The 25,656-nt window shown below is 44.2% G+C and overlaps 1 protein-coding gene across 5 annotated transcripts in view; it reads right to left on the bottom strand.

The window, feature by feature from the left end:
- REEP1 (receptor accessory protein 1) overlaps positions 1 to 25,656 on the bottom strand; it is a 71,392-nt gene that overhangs the window by 4,795 nt on the left and 40,941 nt on the right. The window contains exons 7-10 of one of the 5 annotated variants that reach the window (XM_072861750.1): positions 17,872 to 18,040; positions 10,433 to 10,468; positions 8,768 to 8,847; positions 6,228 to 8,257 (exon numbers count right to left, since the gene is read on the bottom strand). In XM_072861750.1, the coding sequence (XP_072717851.1) occupies positions 8,201 to 8,257; positions 8,768 to 8,847; positions 10,433 to 10,468; positions 17,872 to 18,040 (342 nt within the window). In that variant the 3' untranslated portion in view covers positions 6,228 to 8,200. Of the gene's footprint in view, positions 1 to 6,023; positions 6,119 to 6,227; positions 8,258 to 8,767; positions 8,848 to 10,432; positions 10,469 to 17,871; positions 18,041 to 25,656 lie in introns of those variants that run through there. The other 4 variants (XM_072861749.1, XM_072861751.1, XM_072861752.1 and 1 more) reach the window with 4 other exon arrangements.

Here is a 25,656-nt window from a genome sequence, read left to right as displayed (position 1 = left end):
AATACTCAGTGTGGAGGCCTGTCATAGCATCATGGAACACTGCAAGGCCTGGTAGGCTCTTCTACTCCATTTACATAAATATCCAAAGCTTTATTTTCTTTAACAGCATCAGCCTATTTACCTGTAAGACTACAACAGGGTCTTACCATCCATAAGTGAGGACTTTGTCATTTCTATTTTACAGGACTTTCCAACGCAAGATCATGCTGTGTTTCCACATTCCTGTGATGCAGCAAGGTATAAATATTCATACAGATAAGGAACTGCAGTGCAGCAAGGTTTTGTTTAGACTCCATCTAAATCTCTCTCTCTTCCAGCTTGCCCATAAACCAAGGTAGTTTTTTGCAGAGATGGGAGTAATCCAACACCCCACCCCATCTTCCAAGCCTGAAATTTTACCCCAAGTCCCCACTGTGAATTCCCAAAAGCACAACAGAGCTGGATGCGATGGCTGCATCCAGAAAGGCACAGCTGGAGGAGAAAAGCTGAGGAAGAAAGCTGCTGTGTATGGCAGGCAGGGATCCCACACCACACCAGACTCCATAGCTGCTGGCTCCTGTAAACCAGGAGCTCCAGGACACAGCCTGACAACCACAGCAGTATGTCCTGCAGCTTGGGAGAAGGCTGCTCTTTGGGAAGTCAGATGGCTCTTAGACTAACGCAGCCATTAACTGCACAGTAAAGACTCTTAAATCAGGAATGAATAGCTCTGCCTCCTCTGGGAGGCCGCTTGACAGCTCTGAGAGTAGCTACAGAGGCTGTGTCACAGCTGCACCTTTCCACAGTAAGAACAGAGCCACCCAGCTTTTGGTGAGATCCCCCAGAGCTAGGACAACCCACCAGAAGATCACACAACTGCTTACCAAACCACACTGCTCCAGCTGCCTCATACTGAGCCAAGGGGAGGGTGGAGATCTCCCAGCTTGGATCTGAGAGCTGCTGGCTGTGGCTCCATCCCCCCTGCCCAGATCTGGAAGGAGTCTTTGCCTACAGCATCTCCCATGGAGGTTTTATTTCTTCCACAACAAAATGTTGCTAAAATTGCTTTTGGCAAACCACAGTGCGAGATCTGCGTCTCCTTTAGTTCTTTTGTTTCCATGAAGCAACTTAAAGCATGCTTGTTAATACAGTGCCTGATTCAAAAACCTATCGAAGTCATGAAGGAAGAACTGCCGCTGGTGTCGGTGGGGTTTGGCTAGGTGCAAACTCAAATTAGAGGGACTGGGCTCTGAACTGTGAGGGCTCTGGCTGTGGGTGCTGGCTGTTCTCACCATAACTATCCTGCCTTGGGGGTGAGAATATATTTTCCTCTACAGACATGAAAAATCAACTAGCAGTTGATATCCAAATCCTCTTGTCCAAATACCTCCACATTAGCACATGGTTTAGAGCTAGATAAAAGTTTTGCGATTGAGATCCAACTCTGAAGCCCCGTATAACTATTACCTCCACAGGCACTAATTCAGACTTCTTTCAGGAAATCCACACATGCAGAAAAGTGAACGAACCCATAGAAAGACCCAGTCCTGAAAGACCAGAAATGTATTGTTTGGACTCAGTGTTTTTAGACCAAAGAGAGATATTCATTCCGTTGAAGATTCAAGGAATGTCACAGAAGGAGGAGCCTTGACAATATGGAAGTACCTCAAGGGGTTGATCCTTCTTTTTGGGCCTTTTGTTCATGGATGCACAATCCAATGAATCGTTCTCTTCATCATCTGAGAACACAGAGCCTTTTGTTTCACAGTTTGCCTCAGGTGGCTTTTCATACTTATTGTCCACACCTATTTAACACGGCCATTTACAGTCTAAACGTGAAGACAAAGGATGACGAAATCAGAGATGGTTTGATTCACACTGCCAAATGCCACATCACTGCAAAGCCATGCATCTTCCAGGGATTAATAGACAGAAGGTTCACACATCACACTCTAGTAATAGCAGCTGTGGGGTTAGAAATCAAAAGGCTCGTTTATGAAGCCATTATAAGCTCTATTTGGATTACTGTACATAGAATTGAGACTACATTCACAGCCTCTGATGTTCTGGAGGTTGACTCTAGAAAGAGATTTTTTTTTCTGGCTTAGGGGTAAATAAAATAGCTGATTTCTTGAATCGCTGATTCCATCCATCGTTCCTGCATCTACTGCTTCCAGAAGGAGTGTCCTCTAGAAGACACCAAATGAGTGTTGAAGCCCTGTGGACAGTATGGAGAGAGCTGCCTGGGATGCAGAAATATGAAGCAGACTTGAAGCTGAGAGAGCTCAAGCCAAGCACCCAGTCTGAGATCCACTGATGTTAACCAAAAGCTTCAACAGGCATTGAATGGACCCTCAGCAAGTGGGTGTGTTGCTGCAAGACCAGAGTGGGGGAAAGTCTCTCTTCTGTCACTCTGGAGTAAATCTTATGGAGCATTAACTCCACTGATGGATTTGAAGGCAGATTATGGCCCCATGACTACGGACCACTAACGCCTGCTTGGTGGTTCTTAACCTTGTAACTTATGGCAAGATCTTTGTGGGACTGGTCATGTTGCACAACACAATCCATTTGCTGCCTTAAATCCAGACAGTGAAGCAGGATGGTATTTTTAATGGCCAGTCCAAAGCAAGAGATACAGCAAAGGACACCCAGAGTGACCAAGCTTTCTGCATCTCCACAGAGTTTCTTATCAGCAGGGCTGGAGCTTTCTGTGTTTGACTGATAGTTAGGCTTTTTTCATTCTGAAATATGTCAGGAGTGGAAGTGTTTGCTGTTTAGATGGCATTAACCACAATTACTGGCCCTATACTTAGACTGTTGCATAAACATACATAGAAATAATGCTCTGTGCTTCTTGTCTCAGCCTGACTGTAAGACTCTGCTGGGCCAAAGACTAAATACTAAATACTAAAACCAAAAAGGATTTTTAAACGTCTAATACTTATTAATCCATTTAGATCCTTAAAGCACAAAAGAACTGAATTCTCCAACAGCTCTTTCAGCAGATAATGGAGAGACAAAAGGGAAGTGATTTGGCTACAGCAACACCACAAGTCACGAGCAGGTCACTGGGGCTCTCTCCAGTGCCAAATTCAAGTCAGCAGCTAAACGCTCTCAGCCCCTGCGTTCAACCCACAGGATGCGGCTGCTGCTTGAGAGAGCGGTGCACACCATCCTCTGGCCACTAACCCTGTGTTCCTACCCCTTTATCACCATTTGCATGGGCAGGCTGGAAGACGCCATCACAGGTTTCCAGGAAGAGCCAAAAGTTGACTTTTTCCCAGCTGTACTGAAAATGCTGATAGTCACGTTGCAGAGAGGCCCAGGACAATGCTGAATTGTTTTTTTTCTGTATATGACTGTGGTGTTAAGAATACACTGTGGGGAGAATTAAATGTTCTCTAGTCCACATGGCAAATGTCAGGAACATTTTATTTTAATTACTATTTTATCCTTCCACTTGGGAAGTGAGATATTCAGGAGGAGTCTAGCCTAGGTCATCTTGGATGTGGGAGTTGGTCTTTGTGCCTCTCTAAGCCAATGAAAAACAGAGTCAAGTTTGGTTTTAATGCTGTTTGTTCAGAGCTTGAGCAAAGCCTGAACGAAACATGACCAAATCTGCAGCCTGGAGGCTACGTACTGCCCCCAACACCAATCCATATGGCTGCTCCCAGCCGGCCTCTTCCCCAGAGGTCCCTCAGATGTGGACTGCAGGCTGGCCCAACAACACACCCCCAGCCACATGCTGCTGCGAGGAAACAATGGCTTTGCCCAGGAAAAAGAGGACTTCAAAGGGGGCAGGACAGAGGGATGTTGGAGAACCAGAATTAGAGTGTTCAGTGACCGGACTGTGGAGACGCTGGTTGCTGAAGCTGAGAGCATACAGGATTAGGCAAACATGCCCTGCTCCTTTTCTCCTACAGCCAGCCACTCCGCTGCAAAAGGAGACAGAAGGAACTGTCAGCCCTGATAGCACTCCCAGGAATCCCATGCTTTTCTAGCATACGTTGCTTTCTCCGATATTATTCTCTCTCTCGAATTGGGTGCTGCGTGAAAAAGATATCCAGGCAGCTCTGCCACCTGCATCGCCCGTCTCCATGACAGGCACAGCACAGGCCCAGCCTCCTGCAGGCTCTTCCGTTCTCCCCATCAGCCTGAGCGTCATATCCATGTCCTGGAGCTGCTTCCACGAAGATCAAGAGGAGAGCTCAGCCTCCAAGCAGGCACATACTGCTTTGACCCCTGCAGCAGAGAGGTCTGTGAAGTCCACTGGAAGTTGGGCTGAGGCCTTCTTCTCCCCTGCTCCATCTCATTGTGAATGAGGCACTGGAAACCAGCCAGATGAGAACCAGTTTTGCTTCAGCCTCACTGAACTGGAAAAGGGAAGAAGTGGGTCTATCCCAGGCCTTTCCATGACATTTCTGACCACTGACAAAAGCATACCTTGAATACAGAAGGACATTTTTTTAAGACCTGGAACAAGAAGGGAGGATTCCCTGCCCATCCTGCCTTCGGAAGGACATCTGTATTGTGGGCAACCCCAACTTTGTATTGATCTGGGGTGCCAGACTTTGTCCCATGTTTGTGGAAGCATTACGGTGTTATGGGACTGGAGGCAACTCATCTCTGAAGGGCTGCTTCTGTGTGAGTGCCAAATCTGAAGTTGGTTTTTTTGTGAATAGAGTGATGACAGGATAAAAAACTAATCTCCCTACACCAAGAGAGTGAGTCCTCTGCAGGAGAAAATGTGAAGCAGGGGATTAACCAGAATAATAAGCACACATGTGAGGAATTAGTGAGAAAGGAGATGGAGGCTTAAAGTGAATGGATGGGTGCCGGGACACCAAGGTTTGTTTCTGGAGAAGGTGAAAACTGAGGAGCAAAACATGTTGTCAGGGCTGGCGCAGGCTTCTTGAGGACAGCACTTGGCCTCGGGTGACCTCCTGTGTGTTTCTAAGAGCCGCCTTTAGGATCTGAGGCTGTGGGGCCGCAGGCCACTATCAGATGTCCCCCAAGTGGCAGAGCCAGCAGCATGTGCTGCTCCAGGGAAGCAGCTGACAGCCCCAGGGACCCTGTCACAGCCAGGAGGTGGCTGCGTAAAAGCATGGACCATGTGCCAGACATCTCCCCTGGCTCTCTCATCTTTAGGAGACTCTCACTTCCCATCTCAGAGCAGGCTGTGTTTCGGGTGTCTCCACCTCGTACATTTATGGCTCCACACCTTTGCATGGAGGGGCAGAATTGCTGCAGAAATGGGAAATCAGCTAGTGTGCCAGGGCTAAAGCTGCTGCTGCCTCTTGTAAATGTCTTTTCAGTATCCAGACGAGATTATACTCCTCTCTTCACTAAGGCAAGACAGAATCTGACTGTAAACAGCATAAGGAAAGGGACCCCTTAATTCCAGTTCCTATCATCCTATCCTAATTCCTTCCAAGGGAACTGATACAACCAACACATTGTGTGGGAAGCCCTGAAGCTGGGCATATTTCAAGTTAAAGTAGACAGGGTTGGGATCTAAGCTATTAAATGCACCACAGGGAACAACCCAGCACAGACAAGGGAATGTAGGGCCAGATCGTCGTCATCTTTAATCTGTGTGATTCTACATAGGCTAAAAAATCTCACTTGCAAAACTCATTCTACAGCAACAACTGGGATTCAGTAGCAGGCTGTTTTTTCAGCAATTGCTTTGATTCAGGCTCTGATCTATGCTGCTGTTTAAATCCAGAGTAACTCCTATGGATTTTCATGAGTACAACAGAGGTCAGGGCCTGACCCACTCTAATTACAGAGGAGCAAAGGACTTTGATCTAGATCCTCTGAAAAATTTGGACATTTAAATACAGTTACAGTGGGAATCAGGCACCCCAATACCTTTGAGAGAAGCTGGACCCCCCTTATTTTCCCAGGCAATACTTCTTTCTCCTGTCACTGTAATTCTTCGGGAGCAATGGGGAAAACCACAGTCACAGACTACACGAACCAGGAGCAAGGTATTGTATTATTGTAATGGAAGACAAAGTCACTCCAGAGCTAAGCCTTTCCAGGGGATAATTCATATAAGGAGGTTTGCACACCACTTAGTAAGAGCAAGAGAGCAGATATTTATTATACGATGGCGATCAGCTTCTTTTCCCTGCAACAAAGACAAATTTGCCATCATTTCCAAAAGACACTGACACAAGTCATGTACTTCCCCAACAGTTTTCATTGCCAAACCAAGAAGGTAGGAGCAGCCAACTCCACCAGCACACACTGCCCAGGAGCCACAAAACAGAGGCAGACATCCCTTCCAAAGCTGAAGTCAAGTACAACCAAAGCAAACAAGTCTAATCACATCAACAAAGTCATCCGTTAATGAAAACACATCCCACAAATGATTAAGTTGTTAAGTGCTAGTCTATTCCAAACACCTCAGAAGAAAACTCATGCAATCTGTAACACTTACATCAGAGTCCCATAATATTTACATAGAGAAAAGGAAAGAATAAACTGTTAGGGGAAAACATTTGGGTGTAGAGGGGGAAGGAACATTGTTTCAGAGCACAGAAATCTTCATCTTCGCTTTCATAATATGTGTGGTTCAACTGGAGTTTATTAAATGACAATGAATGTTTTAAATTTCTGTTGCTAAAATGCAAATGGACTTAAAGAACCTACTGATTTTCTATGAAAATTTTTCCTCCCCTGAAATAACCAAAATAACTATGAAAGTATTTTTAAATACCCAGAGAAACTTCCAAATTGCCATTCAGAGGTAGCGTTGCAAAGTGATGCAAATCATCCCTATAAAAATTTGATTCAACATTTAGTAATGGGAAGTTTTAAGGAACAAAATGCCTAGAGCAACGGAAAGTTCTTGCTTGTTCTTTAAGCTCAGTGAGAGAAAGGTTAAAAAAAAATAATCTGTAAACCCCAGCACAAGAGCTAGAAGCAAAACTGGCTAAGAACAAAAATGAAACCACCTACACCATTTAATTAAATTAGTTCAGAGCTATATGAACAGCCCCCTTGTTGCAAAGTCAATTAGTTTTTTAAGAGTACTTTCCACTGTAATAATCTCATGTGCAATTTGTAGCGTACCACAAAGTAGGCATTGGATACATCTAATATACCAATAAGGTGATTTGTTTAAAACACAATTAAGTGAATGTCCCATTGAGGTCCTTGCTGAGCTGTACTGCTGATTGTGTGTGATCTGTCACCTTGTCTTCAGGGTGACAATCACATGTAGGAACAGATCCAACATTATTTTACTGGAAAAACTCCAGGGGCTGGCTTTATGCTGCAACACCTTGTTGATGGCTGACTGAACATGTTGGCTAGGCTGACCGTCAGTCACTGCTGAGCTGTAGTTTTTAAGGCATACATTACTGTATCAGTCACCGCTATGGAGCACAACCCTGTGGTGCACACTCAAAAAACAGTCGCATTCATCACTAATGTCCTTGCACATTTCTTACATTGCCTGAGGCTCCTGATCAGCATTTTAGTATTAAATGCCCCCTCAAATACATGCAGCCATGACAGTTCTCCTGATATACAGCTGATTCTTCAATATCTGCTAGATATATTTATTCTCTGCAAGGATTAAAATTGTTCCTCCCTCTCAACCATGCCACAGGGCTGTGCAACAGCACCTAAGAGACGTTAGTTGAGAGAATACCACTGAACATAGTATTTGTTACTTCTTAAATGCCAGTTCCAAGCAAGCTTGTTTAATATTGACCAGCGTTTAAGCATTTACCAGGCACTGCCAAAAGACAAACAGATATCCCTGGAGATTTTCACTCTGTCCTTCCTGAAGGGGAAAAAGAGCTCTTACGTAATTGTACCGTTGCTCTTTAATGCTGCAGCCTGACTTTGCACAGGCCATGAACATAGAAGCGATAAATCAGAAACTTGTGTAAAGACCTGGAAGGAGTTCTGCCAGCAAAGGCCTGCCACTGAACAAGAGCAAGAAGAGCTGACACAGAAGCTGTCAAGAAGACATGCTGGAGTATATCTACTGGAACACACTTGTATTTAGTGAAGCTGCCCAGAGCAAAGGAAGATGAATATCCTGAATTGTGTCAATGCTTTGTCATGTGCAGACCGTGAGGCTGGCTGGAGTGAGGCAACTAGGCAGGAAAGAGCTCTTCTGTGAAGCAAACATCTTCAGCGGCAGAGGAGCCCATCACCGCTGACAGTGACAGATTTGCTCCTGTACAGGGTGAGCTCACGCTGCACTCAGCCTGGTCTTCAGTCTCCGCATAAATGCACACTCCCATCGCACCTGCAAGCCATATACTCATGAAACCACCATGTTTTGGCCCAAAATATTTTTATCTTGTCCGGTGCTTCTCTCAGGATATCATCTAGGGATTGGGATGGACAGACTTTTGCTCCCACCAGCCTGTGCTCTCCTAAGAGCTGTGGGGGTTTCTATGAGTCAGCCAGCGAGAGAAACAATTGCGTTTCATCTGCAAGAGCATTAAGGCAACTGCTCCTGCCAAAAAGGCTGCATCATGGCTCTAAACCAGCCTTCAGCATTCCTGCTTGAGGTAAGGCTGACTATCTGTCCATTTAGATTATACACTCTTTGGAGATGAGTACTGTTAACAATTGTACTCTGAAACTGGCTACACAAAAGTTTGCACCAAGGAAAGATGAGTGCCAATAGTTTAGGACAACTTAGTCCTAGCTAAACAAACTTAGCTTCTTTCTTCCCCCTGCTTTTTGTGGCGTTGAGAAAGCGTGTTCACATTACGTAGTCAGCTCTTTAAGCTACCAAAGCTGCACTTACAAAGGAGCATTTTAAACGGCAGGCCGTTGTCGGAGAGTGCATTAATGCATCTATTGCCTTGGCGACAGAGAAAGGGCAGCCTGTGGAAACAGAATGAACCCTCTATGAGATAGAGCCTCAGCATATCCCTATTGACATGGTCCAAGGGACTAGGTTATGTCAGGAGAAAAAAAAAAGTAAAACAAGCCAATCTGAAAGACAGGGCATGCAATTTAAACCAGATCAACATGACTTTGGGCCCAATTTGTAAACATATTGGACTGATTACTGCTATAGTGTCATTAAATGACTCTTCAAAGATTAACTCATGACTATTAAGCACTTAAGGATTCAGTGATTCTTTTTATAAATAACACTTTGAAGTCAAATCCATACAATCAGTTTAGGCTAACATTAGAAGGGTGCTGATAAAATGCACTGTGAATACAAGTGTTTCATGACTGCTTAAACAGATACCACCTTAAACAGGCTTCATTCTCCTGCACAGTGGCACACTCACCCCAAATGTGCTAGTGCAAAGAACTGGAAAAGGACAACAGGGAGGGTGACAAACCAAATATGAGAGTCGGTTTGCCACCTAAGCAGTGTGCAAGGAGACAGTGTCAGCCTGGGATCACCAGCCTCCAAACATTAATGCTGCACAGGGCTGCATGGCACATCAGGTGCAAGGCAGTGGGAATGCACACCCCAGTACTCTGGAAGTGACAGGAGCCAGCAGCGATGGCTGCAGCACGGTGGCAGCACTGTGATCCTTCAATCCCTCTGCTGCCATCCCCAGGTTGATTACAGCGTGCAAAATAAACAAAAAGCACATGAGATGAGAAGTGAAGGAGTTACAAAGGTCTTTCGCTTCCACCAGCATGAGACACTGACAGTCTGGATTTCTTCTTTCTCCCTAGTCAAGCTGCTTGGCAGCCCCATCCTCTGGCATGCATGCCCAAATCAGAGGCCTCCCCCTCCTTTCATCTGCCACTGGGACAAAATGCAGAAGTGATACAGCTCAGCTCTTAGCAACCGAGCTAACTGGCTCAGCACTGTAAAGACCACCGGTAGCTAAACCGTTCACTACACTCCTGAGTTTGTAACCACAAGCAACACTGGGGACACTGGGACATTTTTCAAAAATAGCTCTAGCACAGACTGAAGCAGGGTGAAATCTCAACCCTATTTCATCATACCAGGGTCTGCTACTGGGCTTTGTTAGTTACCCTGCTCATCCCAAACACAAGTGTCCTCTCCACGAACAGAGAAATACGTGCCGATCCTTAGGGAACAGAGCAAAGCAGGGCTGGGACTGAAGAAGGTTTGCTCTTGCTGGTTTCCCTGCAGTTTTATGCTAGCGCTGGGGGATACGGGGCAGGAGTTACACTGGTGCAGCAAGAACAGTGGTACATCCTCTAGAATGGAAAGGAGTGAAGTTTTTCTCCAGAGAAACACTCCCCAGCCTCCAGTCACACAGGTCAGTAAGGTGAGAAGCACCACAATACTTGCCATCAGCACACACAGAGCTCACAAACTCACTCGCAGCCTGGCCTTCCCCAGGTTTGTTCCCCTGGTGTTAGGAAACCCAGTGAGTACGAGCAGCAGGAGCAAGCCAGGCTGGGGAACGCAGTCATGCCCAAAAGGGACGCGTGGGTATCGGGGCTCAGGAAATCCAGCACTCACCTCTGAGGAGTCGGCATACTGAGCAACACGTGCACACTGAAAGAGGAGCTGAGCGTTAGGAACTCATCAGGCTAAGTTACCTCTCAGAAAACACTTGGTATCATCCTGGGGTGGACTTCACAGCCCCCATGTGCATTAAGGGACGATCGTCTCTATTCAGCAGCACGGAGCACAGACTCCGGAATGTGCCTGACCCCAGGCTACGTGCCTAATGGGTGTTAAAGCTGGGATTACGTACAGCTCCCTGGCTCTGTTCTCAGATCACTGAACAGAAATAACTCCTGACTAGAGGGGCCTGGGAGCGTGGATAAGCAATAGGTAACACAGTGCAAAAGGCTGTATGATAATAAACACAGGGTGCAATACTGGGACTTGTATTGCTACATGCCTGGATTTTTTTCAGTAGATTTAGACTTCTACAAGCACTGGTACAGCCATTCATGCAGCTTCTGAAGGAAAACTATCCACAGATCCCTGATCTTCCTAAATCAGGAACGTGCTGAGGAGTCCTGCAGGAATTATATTTTGGTGGAATTGCTGTAAGAATGAAAGCAACCAAGGGAATTGCATTGCACCCTTCAGTGCAAATGCAGGTGATTCACAGCTGTTCATAAAAGCGTGACCTTTACAGCTTCATCTTGGGAATAGCTTTTGTTCCAGGAAACAGCCTAGAAATAATTTCCAGTTTGAGCCTTCCAATTTAATCCTCACAGTGGCTTCAATGACTCCAGGTATAAAAAGGTTTTGGAGAAAAAAAAGGTTTGAGCTCTGTATGATTTCTTTGGTCAGTAAGATTATCATTTATTATTATTTGGGCAGTTTCGATACTGCACTGTAGATACTGCAAGTTCTTCCATAGTTTCACAGTCATTTTAAACCAGCATAAACCAGTACTGCTGCTGAAAGCAGATGTCCCATTGCCCCTCACGCTCTGGCCTCCACCTTCCTTGTCCTATTGCTGATGTCTGTGCCACTGCTCTCTACTGGCTTCAGGATCTGACCCAGGTCAAGAGCAACCTAGAAGCAAGGAACAGCATTTAACTTGAAACAGCTCCCTGGCTGGGGTCAGCATACGTAAATAAGATTTAAACGTGTCCAAGGGAAAGGACGGTATGGGACAGAAGCAAGCAGCTGGGTCATACCCTTTCAACGGGAGTGATGCCTCACATTGGCTGGATGCTGCTGTGAAACTATGGCCTTTGTATAAAAGAGATGAGTCTCAACCAACCTCAAGAGATCTGCTGTGGGTTTAGCCTCTGATTTTACACAGAAGGTAGCTGATTAATTTTATGAAGGTTTATTCTCTTGAGACCTCATACAACATATACATATGGGTTGTTCTCACACATCTTTCTGGAGTTTTTCTGGTTGGTGGCGACTGAGCTATTCAGACATATCCTGAATGCTGATATTCCCCACCTTTGTTCTGTCCTGCAAAGCCTTCAGCGCTTAAGTGCAATACCAAGAAACAGACTTGACTCTCTCGGGCACAGAGGATGGGAGAGTATCAGAAAGCATACTGCACATTTCTGCTTTGAAATCATTCCAGCTGAGAATGATCTCTTCCTGGGTTAAGCTTCAGCAGAAAGGGCACTTGGTCTGGGTAATACAGAGGGTGGCTCCGTAATATGTGATCCTCTGGCCCAGGCAGCGTCAGCTCTGGACACTGAGCGTCCCGTGATGCAATGCAAATCTCCTGCTGCTGAAATATATCCCACTGACTCACCCAAAAGCAAGGCTGGCCTCCAGTGCCCAGCCCACACTGGAGGTTTCCACTGACATCAGCAACCGTGAGACATGTTTGCATCAGCTATGGGATTGAGCTATGTGACACAGTGGCCAATATCCCACTGCTCAAGTCACACGTGTCACTCACCAGCCATCGCAAGGGAACAAGTTTTATCTGTGGTGTCCAGGATACTTTTAAGGTAATACTGTAAGGTGAAGAAGTGCAAAAGCCCCCCACTGTTAAAGACACATCTGTATGTGGATTGTTACTGGACATTTCCCAGAACAACAGGATTGCCTTGAAAAATATTTGGAAACGTTGTTCTGCAGCTTCCAGTTTTCCATAATGATGAGTAACCATATGACATTTACAGTTCCCAAAAGAAAGGGGCAGTTCTGCCTGTGGAAGAAGCACAGGTTGGAACATGCATCGAAGCTAAAATATCACAGGCTATCATCAGGGTGCCAGGACACTAAATCAAGAAAGCAAAAGATCAGATGAAGAGGACAGGTGGTGGGCCTGCTACATGGAAGAAGGGCAATCATCGTATTTCCTCGGTGTGTGTCAAATGAAGGTGTGCACGTGCTTCTCAGGAGCAGTGGCGATGCCTCGCGTGATGTGCTGTGGGGGGGGGTCGGCAGCCACACACAAATCACGGCAAAAGCAGCCTTTGCCCCTTTGTGTCATCTGCGTGTGGCTTTTGACTGGGTGTGAGGAGGAGGTGAAGGGTCTTTCTGTGGGATGGGTGTGAATAGACCTGGAGCCCGCTATACACTGAGCAGTCCCACTCCTGAGGAAAGCCATCTGCACGAGCGGGACTGCTCAACGTATAGCGGGCACCATTGAAAGGCAGCAAAGACAGAAAAAGGTAGAGGGAAAAAAAAAGGCAGCAAAAGGTAGAGGAAAAGAGGGAGTAATTCCCCTTGTCTCCAAGGCAGCTCTTGCATATTCTATTTCTTGGCCTCATAAGACACTCTTCAGCAGGCAAAAATAAACCTTTGCTGTGTCTGCATGTGGCCATTACTAACTAAATGCCAAGCTCTTCAGATGGTGCTTTGTGTCAAGAGGGGATTCAGAGAGTCACAAATCCATCTAACCAGCACCAGTCACATTATAAAAATAACAACAATGGAAATGAAACAAGCTGAGTGGTTATTTAATGTAGCCCAAGTACAGCGTGGTCCTGCAGCCAGCTTTTGGCCACAGCCAAAGCCCACCAGTGTCAGGAGAGTCTTTTCACAGGTTTCAGTGGGCTTAAGAAACATGCCCAAGAGATGTGAAGCCAGCACCTGAACCACTCCTGGTGCTCACAGGAGGAGTGGGGGGTTTCATACTGACAAACCTGAGTTTCAGCAGTCTCATCTGTGCAGGGAAGACAACAGACCTCTCTCTCATCCCCCTGTCTTTCCAAATCACTTTCTTTCAGGTATCATATCTGCTCTTAAACACAGTCACACAACAGGATTGGAACTGAGCCACACCAAGTTCCACACCACATCTGGCTGTGTTTTTATCGCTCAGGGAATGGGACCCATCTAAACTCCTGTAACCTCAACCTGACAAGCCACCTCTTGTCTTTGCCTCACTGTTGTAAGCGAGGGTGTGCTTCCATGCACCATTCATTCAGTAGCAAAGCTGGCTTGAGGAGCTTCCAGTTCCTGGCCTCTTGATCTCAAAACATATCTCCCCGAAGGTCTCCCAAAACAGTTATTTCGGAGGCTCCCAGTAAGGCGGATCAGCAAATCAGTCTGAGTTAAAAATAATCCCTCAAAAATAGTACAAGAAAGTATTTTTAATCTGTATCAAACTCGGGATTTCTTCCCGAGTCCACAGCTCTTTACTACTGGACAACTTGAGTGACCGTAGCTAGACTGTTCCATCACCTGAGGGTAGCACTTGACATCTCGTTATCATAAGGCTGCTATTCTCTCTTTGACGCAGCTGTCTCTCCTGTTGAGAAAATTAAAAGCCTGGCTAGATGCAAAACTAATTCTTCAGTCTTTGTACATCCCTGACAGCCGTATGAGAAAAATAAAGGGAGCTATAAAAGCACTCCCATAGGCAATCTGTGAATGTACTCCTTCATCAAAGACTGCAACCCCCGTAGGACTAACTGATGCTCACACACACTCCCAGGCACAGGGATGCCAGTCCCGAAGCAAAAAGGGTTACAACTGCTACAGCAGTGCTTGGCTTTTCCACTTGTAAGGTTGGCTGTGGCCTAGCAATGCCCCCTTCCTCAGGCAAACCCCACGTGCAGCAGCACTCCTCAACACATCCAGTCAAAATAATGCTTCAGGTTCCTGTCCCTGCCACAATTACTGATCATCTGTAAATTCAGGCAGTGACTTTGAGAGCTGCACTTGCAGAGGACTGTAATAGGTTGGTATGGATGGAGGATGTAGGGAAATGGGTGGGAGTGGAAGCACCTGAATGAACAAATGGCAGAAGAAGGGCTATACGAGTAGCGCCCAGATCAGCAAGTCATCAAGATCCCAGCACACCCACATGTAGCTTCTCAGATGCCTGGACTGCGAAACAAAGGACAGAATAAAAGAAGGGAAAACATAAAAAGGGACATTTCAGATGTCCAGAAACTTCTCAGGGGTAGTAGCAAGGTAGAGCGCTGTTACTACAAACAGAAAGCTTCTTGCAAAACAGGGATCAATCCACAGATAGGACTTTTCCACAGGTATTTTACATGTTATAATCACTGAAGTAAGGTGTACAGGAAAGCCACATAAGAAATCTTATAAGGTTTCTTAACCTTAAAATACACAAGTATCTTCTACCACATATGGCTTTCAGGAGCTGGGCATGGGAAGTACAATTTGTTCTGTTTTACAGACACACTGAGGAACAAAGGTACGCTCCAGGTCATACCAGTATTTTGCAATAAAGTGGGGTGTGAATTCACGTGTCCTAACTCACAGCCTTGCCTCCTAACCACCACACCGCTTCTTCTGCAGACACCGGACCCGTTCCTTCAAGTGTTCCCTAAAGGTCTCCATAAAGCAGGATTTCTACTCAGACCAAAGGTACAATGTTTGCAGCCCCAGCCAGGCTCTCTATTAATGTTCTTAAAGTTGCTTTGTGTACCCCAGCTACTGCTGTCAGGCTTTCTAACAGCTGGTTAGAAAGACCTTTTACAAGAAAGGTGAGGTCTTCAGCTGAGTCATCCTCATGTTAAACAGATAGTCCAGGGTATTTTTGCTGACTCCCTCTGATGTCAGACTAAGTCCCATTATCTCTAAAGCAGGAATATAAAGAGAAGTCTAATGTTTCTGTGAGACAGTGGGGATTGCTGACACGGACATTTGTGTTATCTAAGGGCTTTGGGACAGGAAAAAGAGCTGTGTGTCAGCTGTTCTGTAGTGACTGCTCATGCACATACTCATATATGTATATATTACCTGTATACATAGCATACTAATAGGCAGTAGCAAATTCTGTCTGCCCCTTGCTTACGTGCAACACTCCAACTAAACAAGTATGGAAGGTGGAGTGATGGGACCATGTCTGCGCCTGGTGTGCCTAGAACAGTGTCGTCTCACCCCGAATATGGCCCTCAGGATGTGACACAGTCTGGCTGATAGATCACACTCTTCCATACACACACAATATAGTTATGACTCTGATCAATTAGCCCCTCTAAATATTCTGAATACATATATAATGGTGCCCACACAAAACAGCACAAGGACTGGAGAGACCAGGACCACTTCTTTCACTTAATCTGATTAAAAGGGAGAGCAGAACTGTGGCCACAGTCTTCCACACAGCATGATGCCACCACTTGTGAGTGAAATCACCCTCTGGAGGTGCCTCTCTGTATTGTCTGCAGGTGTAGAAGGGGCCTACAAGCAGGCTCCTAGATTAGGGACCTCAATGAAATCACTAAGTGAGATGGGATAGATAAAGGTCTTGGAATATTTTGCAAATTTGTGTTGTTTTCATTAAAAGAAGATTTTAAAACAAAATCTCAAATTACTCGTATCCAAAAATTTGTGATAAACACTAGGCTCAGTTTGAAAAGTTTATGAACAATTCAATTTTCCAGAGATTCATTTTGAGAGATCCTTGTACAGTATTGATATGATACACAATCAAAATCAAAAACTTTTGTGTGTTAAGACAGGGGTTTGTAGCCAGGTGAGCTAAGTTTGCTGCCTTAAGAACAAAACTACAAAGGCTGCTCTACACAACATGGAATTAAGATAACTAAATTATGCTTTATTTGTGCCATTTGTTATTTAAAATGTTATTGAAATTATATGTGAATTTTTTTTTTTGAGTAAAAGTTGTATATTCTGCATGTGAACACTTTACTTTCAGATTGATTACTTCAAGAGAAGTGTATATAAGACCTTACATAAACATCAGAATAAAACCACTGTGCGCCAACATTAGCTATTTCAGCTTACCTGTAAAGAGAATTTATTCAACAGATGACGTTAAAAAAAAAATAAACAGAGAAGTCTGTGAGCTATAATTCTCAGAATTTGTAAAGGGCTTGAAGGCTACTCTTTAAGAGAAGGATGAGACAAGACGTTTCTAATACATTCCAAAACTAAAGCAAACTAGAAGGGGTAGTAATCTACACAGGCTTGAAACACAGTGAATGTTTGCACAGACCTCAACACACACAAGCTGAAACTGCTAAATTTCAAATTTGCCAGCATATGTTTCACAAGCTACCAAGTGCAACTTGCCTGCAACCTTCTGTGGCTTCTCATCACAGCAGTCAAGTTGCATGATCTTTGGTGGTGTTCAGGAATCCCAGAAGCCATCTGGAACCCCCCACTTGGGATAACCCTCCATGTCTCAATTTTTGAGATTTGATCTGCAAAGCTATCTCCAATTAAATGTTTTAGATCTGGGCTCACAAAGATTTCTTTAACCAAGCTTGAAATAAATTTTTGTAACTAAATCCTCAGGAATGGATCTTATTCCCACCATGATGTTTCTTCCCTTTGTTCATTCAGAATTTGAAAACAAACCATTGCCCTTCACCTATGCCCTTCTCCATCACTTATGGAGATACTTGTTTTCCATAACAGTGCTTATGCAGACATCCTTCATATCATAAACAGCTGTCAGATCTTGGTCTCTGCTTCTAAGAGTGCTTTATATGGGTTTTATTTCTCGGTAGGCTTCATCAGTGATAAAGTTCTGGAATTACAACTGTCAAGTATTGTAACAGCTACTGTACAGTTTAGAAGAAGCACAAGCGGGCCTAATTCAAACCAGATATCCATTAGAACTTGCATTTATGTTTAGATAACATAAGAAAGAGAGAGGCTGTATCGCCATATGGGGGCTTTGATGATAATAATGAACCTTGCCCACTACTGTGCATTATTATCCCCCCCTTTTTGCACTTCCATTAGCCCCTCTCATTGGAAACCCACCACAGCTTGCAGCTCCCAGCCCAGAGCCTAACTTTTCAGCTCAAGTTGCAAGGACTGATGCTGGCTCTGTTGCATGCTCAAGTCCAGTCCTTGGTACGAGCCAGGAATAGTAACCATCAAACGATGACACTGTTTTCTCTCTTAAGTGCCAAGAGACTCAACAGCGTGTCTGTGTCCTGTGAATTCTGGTATGTGCTGTCTGCAATGTCTGTTTCTATATATTCCTGCCAACTGCATGACTTCATTCAGCTGCATGATATTCCAGACAACACAACACTGAAAATAACACTAGCACTTACCTGAGCTGCCAGTGCCTTCTGATGCACTTCTGGATGTTTTTGGCTGGCTCTGTTTGCTACTTGTTCGTACAGTGACCGAAGGAGGAACAGTGCTGCTGCTGTCTCCACGAATCGTCGAGAGATCCTGCATGCTAAAGCTCCTTAGTCTCTCAGACAGGGCCCCCTGTCCCTAGTTAAACAAGCAAGCAAATAACACACATAAAAGTTAGATTCCACAGTGCATTTTGAGCCTTTCTCCTCCCTAGCTCATTGAAATCCATCAGAACAATAGGAAGGGAAAAAATTGCCTGGTCCAGTAACCTAGAGAGGACAAAAATGAGTAGTTAGAAGCGTCATTTCCCTCTCTTTGCTCTTCCTTTTGGAGTGGTTCTATGCACAAAGTAATTCAAACTTTTGATAGCAAGCATCTCTGATTCTTCAATGCAGTCATTTGAGCTCAGAGCAGTGTTGGCCACATCTAAAGGAGCAGGATGTTGTATCTTCCTAGTAGGTACTTTTCTTCACTAGGATCTGAGTCAAATACGTGCTTGGTTTCAGAAACACAATTAAATAGTCTGCATCAAAATAACTCCCTTTTAAAGTTAATAATCTATGATAATATTCACCCAGCCATTCTCAGTCATACACAGAATTTCCAGAGCACACACAGAAAATCTGAAATTTTGAAGTAATAAAAAGTTATTGTTAAATGCAAAGAAATATTCCAGTGCTTTTTTTCATGCAGCTTAAGGAAGAAATAAACTAACACAACATTTCTCTTTCTTTTTAGACTAGCTCTCAATCAGGCAACAAACGTATTCCTTGGTGAAAGGAATGTAGCTGTTCTTTGTAAAGGATGGGTTGGTTAAAAGACACCTTTCATTAAAACTACATCCCATCAAAAAGTTGACTACAAGTATACCTCCTTCTGAATTCTGTAATCCTCATACTACACAACTGCCATAAAGTAGGAATGACAGAAAATACAATCAATACAGAACCTATCTATCCTTCTCTGTTGGCTACATTAAGTGGCATTCAGAACATAAATAGCATAACTGATAAAAAGTACCTTTAGGTTTTAACATTTTGTTGGGGGGGGGGGGGAGTCTGAAAGATAGCATATAGTCTTGAAAAAAATACTTAAATAAATATACAGAGCCTGATTCTAAAAGTATTTCTGCTAGTGTAAAAATTTAATAGAGGCTTTGACTGAGGTGAAATCAGAAAGATGACAAACAACAGTAAATATTTCCCTGTTTAACAAAACAGAGAAGGCACATCGTAGCAATTCACACACCACCTTCATTTAGACTTGTTTTTGACAAAGCAGTACATAAGTGGAAGCATAGCCTGAACACTGCCAAAGGCTCTAGGTTGGGGCTGGACCAGAATACATCACTGCTCCCTTCTGGCCTGCAGATTTGAGTATCCTGCCCACAAAACCAGGCTGCAGGTGAGGGACCAGTGGAGAGTACACTCTGGTGCCAGCCTGGCACAGAGAAGGGACTCATCCTGACCATCTACGATCAAAGGCAAGACTGGACCCATTCATTGCTAAAGCAGTTAGGCAACACTGCCTGTCCCCTAGTGCACTGGCATTGATACATTGGGAAGGCAATGCATCAATTTACCTACAAGTACTGATTTACCAACATCACTTCAGAAATTTCACATGTAGAGTATTGGAAATACCAGTGCCTGTACCCCATACAAATTCATTAGCACCTTACTTTTAGGGACTGTAAGCAGACAAGGCATCAGGTGCTTATAACTACAGTCACTGTGACAGCTTGCACTTTCTGCATTCAAGAAAACTGCTAGATCAGTAATCTCCCAAGTTTTCAGCTTGAAGCTTTTCATACAAGAAAAATCCTTTAAGGGTTCAAACTTCCTTCTCAACTCCATAGCGTATCAACTTAACCACAGGCAGGCTATACATCCAGGACTACAGCACTTTTCTGCATTGGCAAGAAGCAAACAGCACATGATGATAATTTCTTCAATGCTGTCCCAAAGCACCATCAGTAGAAATATGCATCATCTAAGAAAAATAAAATTGAACTGTCCTTTGTAGGGTAGAGTCACCTGGTGGAGCTAGCCAGGAAGCTGTACTAGGATTTTTCTCTTTATTTTACTGAATCTTTGGTTTCTTAAGATCTCTCTATGTATACCATGTTTGGCAGCATCTTGCATTTAGGTTTTCTGCAGGCTATTAGAGAGAAGTTTCCGCACACCCACCATGCTCTTCCTGCAGACTTACTTTGCTCTTTCTCATTAGCCTGTTCTACTTTTTAATGCATTTTAAATGGATGGGGCTTTTTTGCTGGTGTACGGAGACATTTTATTTTGCTTATTTTATATGCTTGGCAGTGGAGTCCATAGAGCTGATGTTTTGTTAAAATCTCACCTCTGCCATCTCATTCTCCAACACACCACAAGAGCTGATGCCTGAATTTTGGCTACTTTCCTGCCAGTGGCTGAGCCACTCCTGGGACATGTTCTCACTCCAACAGGCATCTCAAGTTTTTCTTCTTAGGCCAGTCTAAGGTACATCTACTCTGCAGTCTACGAATGCAACTGTCACTGGGCTGGTACACTGAAATTTTCTTGCATGGCTGGTTAGCTGGGTGTTGTCTCATCCGCCTAGAGCTCAGTGCACTGCAGTTCTGGATCGGTTTTGTAGCTTGCACTGAATTCCTGCACTGCCACCCTATTCTCAATAATGGGTTTAAAGCTAACAGAAGACACCCTACCCTGCAGTTTGACTACAACAGACAGATCTCTAGCGAGAGCAAGGTGAGAGCAATCAGATCACTAAATAATATTTTGCTGTTGCAGAGTGACCAGACCAGCAAAGCCAGAGGGTTAGCAACTGATGAGCTGCTGTAACGTGAGTGCTGTATTCCTCCTGCATCACCAGCTCAAGTGGCAGCAGTGCTCAAGCTTTTAACCTCCTCCCAGCCGCTCTGCTCAGCCAGCTAACTCAAATACTATTTCATTCCAGCGAGCGATTTATGCATGTGGACATGAGTCAGATTAGAGATGAGATTCATGCGTCAGACCAACCTGGCAGGGAAGATGACACTAAGGCACCTTTTTGCATTGAAAATGAGGAAGATATGTTAATATTCTTGCATTGCAAGTTGTGATGTAGCGGCATATAATGATCAAAGGCCCCAGAGACAGCTTTGAAACAACAAGGGCCTGATATGTGCCTGTCATCTGTGGGTCCGTTACATTAGCATATAATATGTACAACCACAGCCTTAAACACACAGTCACAGCAGCTGTGCTAAGCAACTTTGACTTTCTCCAAGAAAAAAAAAAAAAAAATTGTCTTTTCTTGATTTTTGCTTTAATTTTTAAAATTTAATTTAACCTCAGTTTATAACAGCAAAGTTAAATGTTGTCCATCACACAGATAATAGTAAAATATTACTGTTCCTACCATTCCATGAAACAGCTTGTCCAAATCTCAGAAATGGCAGGGAGAGCAAAGGCTCAGGCTGAGTGAGGACAGTGAACACGTGTGAAAGCCTGCTGACTTCCCTTCCATTTATTTTCTTTCAAATTTTTCCACCTTCGGTCTTTGTAAGGATAGACTTGATTTAATTGCTCCTAGGGCACAATGTAACACATGCAATTCTTTCCCAGTTGCCACATTTCTACCTGACCCCAAACAGGAACATGACAAAAATTATGATTACAACAGAGTCAGGATGGTTTCAGAGTAAAATGGAAAGTGTTGTTACCAACCTTAATTTCCCTGACAGATAAGCAGCTGCTGTATATGAAATCACAAACATTTGAAAAGCTAGCACTCTGAGAGTTTGCACTGCTGTAGTTATATGTTTTAGCAATAAAAAGTTTATCCAGCTGTAACGCTTATTATTCCACAATAAGACTTATCATTTATTAAACAAAAGAAAAATAGCTTTATTTCACAACAGAATAGATTTAGCACAGCACACTACTTGGGCCGTGTTTGGTTAAAACAATCATGTGGAAGATGAAGAGCAGCTGTTTTGGGGATTTTTGTTTACCATCTTGGCCGTGATCATACAGATGCTCTTCCAACTGCTACAGACATGGAAGATGTCCTAGAAATTTCAGCACACCATGTGTCTGCACAGAGAGAAGATCCAGGTCCTGTAGCTATGTCTACGCTGCAGGCCAGAGACATGTTTGCAGCATGTCCACACGGATTTGGGCTAGTTTTATCCCAGAGAGCGTGACAGCAGTAATATCATGACAGTCACTATGATAACAACATTTCACTGTGTCAACAGCAAAACAGAATGGTGGTATTATATAATGTTTTGAAAATGGGGACTGGAAGGGCTGTGGGACTACAGATGACACCACCTACAGATGACACCGCTTCTCTCTCTCCCCTCATTGAACACCAACTGCCCTGTCAGGACGATTGTGCTGGCAGTGTGGGACCTGTATTTTGGGGACTTAATCCCCTGGAAGAGAACACAAGCATGAAGTGGTGCTGGAAGACTAAGCCTTACTCTCTCTGGGCACATGACTGCCTGCCTCAACTTCTACCTCATTCAGCTTCTCCTAGGACACAGACTGTCCCTGTAAGCTTACTTCTGATCCAGTAGACAGTGATTTTGCTAGATGGTGAGGTTTTGGTGGCAATAAATGGGAGAAGGTGTCTCTCTGTTCCCTGCTCTCTATAGTGTATGTGCTCCCAAATTCATCTGATCTTCTTGTCCCAGGGAAAGTTCACCCCCTAGGTGAAGGTACGGCACAAGCTGAAAGCGGACCTCTTCAGGCTTTCTTCGGCTCTTCTCCCAGGACGCACGAAACTTGCTAGGTCCACACATGGGACAGTTCTCTCTTTACAGGGGCAGAGAAGGGCCAGGCTGGGGCAGGGCTTGGTGCTACTGAATAGGACAAAAGACAAATACTAAAAAGGACATGGCAATATCACCCCCCAGTAACTGCATCACCTTATCAACCTTGGTATCAACCTTATTTAGATTCATGACACTACCAATGGTATTAGGGCATCGTCCCTCAAGACATGGACATTTAAGCTGCAGAAACTAATCTGTGACTCTAAGGGCAGTTAAAGCTCCCATCCATGTGGCATAGTAATTAATCTAAAACTAATTTAGGTACATCTGCTTCAGTCAAAATTGCAACTGTAGTATAGGCATACCTTACTTCCCCACATCCCCACATCTAGCACACTCTCTCCTTATTTTTGCTTTAAAGAGTGGGACAAAACAGTATCAAAATACTGAGCTTTCTTTCAAAGCCCCCTAACCTGCATGCTACCTTCCTCTAAATGTTGCAGACATCATCATCTCCAGAAACAAACATTAACCTTTGTGGGCCCAGAGCACAAACACCAATGCAACCAATATTTGCTTGGAAGGATCAGAAATCTTGATCCTTTCCAAAACCTGAAGTCATTATTGTGTCAGGCACTCTAAAAGGCACTCCATCAGAAATAGCTGGAATTGTCTTCATTACTTGGCCTCTCTATAATTAATCTCTGCATTCACATTTGAAGTAAAACTTTTTAGAGGGAGATGGATTTAGGAGTCTGGAAAAACTGGGTTTACATCTATCGAAATTGTTCATTAAAAATACTCAACATATGTAGATAACTTTACATAGGCTCTAGGTAAATAAAATTAGGCACATAATTTAAAAATCTGCAATTTATATAACAAAGTCAACAACAAATAACAGTGCCTAGATTTCATCATACCTTCAGTCTGACAATCTGAAAGAATTCTGTAGACATTATTTAGGCTTCAAAACACTTCTAATACCTACAAACTCCATTTTGACGGTGTGGAAACTATAACACAGCATGAAGTGACACAAATCAGGAACCAAAAAACGTCAAGTCATAAAAGAGAAGCTTTTCATATAGTCAGGGTTAATACCAGATAGCACCTTCTGGCCTTTTGCATCTTAGGATCAGTAGTTAATGGACAGGCAAGGGAACACTAAGTCACGCTCATCACGTTTCCAGCACAATGCTAAACCTGTTAATGTTCTCTTCTCTTTTTGCTGTAACTTTGGTTAGTAGATCTCTTCCATGCTAGCAGACATGTCTGCATGCATGTTACAGCCTCTATCCTGCAGATATTCACTACAAGGTGTAGTGCATGTTCCTAGGATGTCAGTTATCGCTACGGTGTCAGCAGGACTTCCCCAACCACACCTATCAGAAAATGCTTGCAGAGATGTGTCTTCATTTCTGAGCCAAGTCCCGGCCTCACTAGCTCCGCTGCAACCCCAGTTGGGATCATAGCAGTGGGAGAGAGGCTCCCTTTATCCATTAGTGAGAAAACAACAGCAAACACAGCAGCTTGGCCAATGCAGTAGAAACAACCTGAGTTAGATGGGTTTTCCTCATACAAAGCTCCCTGCCTGGCTGCTGGAGTCTCTCTGATTGCCAGCAGAGGACTTGGAAGGCATTTTGCTGATGAGATCAAAGACAGGCTTTTAAAGCTCAGCACGCAAGGATCTATCTACCCACTGGAAGTGGAGCAGACAGCATCCGGCCTCAGACCAATCTCAGCTGAAAACAGTTCAAACTAGTCTAATGGGGAGGCAGGTGTTAGTTAGAAGTTAGTATAAGAACTCAGCAGATTACCTGCCCTTTTTTCTGGTCCAAATACAAGTGTAAATGAAGTAGCTGAGACACCTAGCAAGGGAAAAAAGAGAGCCATTGTGGCAACACACATAAAAGCTTTGAGAATAAGATCTATTTGAAGCACAAGTAATTGAGGCGAGACATGAGCGTGACACTGGGGCACCATGTGCAGGGACTCACATACACATAAAACGCAGGGACACCCACCTGTGGACTACACCTTTGAACGTAGGTTCTCCCTTCCTCAGCTTTCCCAGAGAGATGGAGAAACCACTCCATAACCCCAGCTGCCAGGGTGTTACCTAGCAAGTGTGTTTAAAGAGTAAAGCAAATTATAAACACAACGGGCTGCCACTCCACTCCTTGCACTTGATCAATGCTTCCCACTGGAGAAACCCCCAGTGTCTGGACACCTCTGTAATCCAGACTTAAGATCATTAAGAAGAGAGTGCATTTATGACTAATTTAGGCACAGGATTAGGTGAAGGACACGTGGCAGTCATTTTAGTCCTGGTGACGGACAGGTCTTCTGACAAATAGGGTAAGGCTAGGGAATTACTCATGGCAATGAGTGGGAGTTTGCACACAGAAGCGTTATCATGTCTGGCTGCAGGCAGGCCCCGCTGAGAGCAAAATGATTGGCTTTATGGTCTGAGCACAGGCCCGAGTGAAGGAGGAAACTGCTTCTGCCACCATATGAACACAAATATCCTACAAGCAATATCCTGTGGCCAAGGCCTGTGTGCTGTGCCTAGCATGGAACAGCTACCCAGTTTGGAGATGTCAGACAGTACTAAAGACTCAAAGGGAAACCAGCTGACATTGATGTTGATGGTGGAAACTTAATTTCATCCACCCTTTTTGTTTGTGCAGTTCATTTCCTCTCCTGGGAACTGTTTGTTATTGTCTTTCCCAGCCTGGCCTCTCTGTATAAATTTATTGTTTGGTTCTGCTGTCCTGTGCATTCACTGGCTATTGTCTGCTTCTTGGAGACACCAACAAAAGAGCCAACAAGAGAGATAAACCGGAAACAGCTACCTGGATTGTATCTCAAACAGCATTGGGGTTTTATTGATTTGGGAAAAAGAGATTCTCAGAGACTTAAGAATGAAAGATACATCATACCATGACAGGAGCAGTTCATGGAATATATATATATGTCTCAAGAAAGC

The sequence above is a fragment of the Ciconia boyciana genome, chromosome 5, assembly GCF_034638445.1.
Source record: "Ciconia boyciana chromosome 5, ASM3463844v1, whole genome shotgun sequence".
In the NCBI taxonomy this organism is placed as follows: domain Eukaryota; kingdom Metazoa; phylum Chordata; class Aves; order Ciconiiformes; family Ciconiidae; genus Ciconia; species Ciconia boyciana.
The sequence above is the reverse complement of the archived record's forward strand: the minus strand, read 5'-3'. Positions and strand labels throughout refer to the sequence as shown.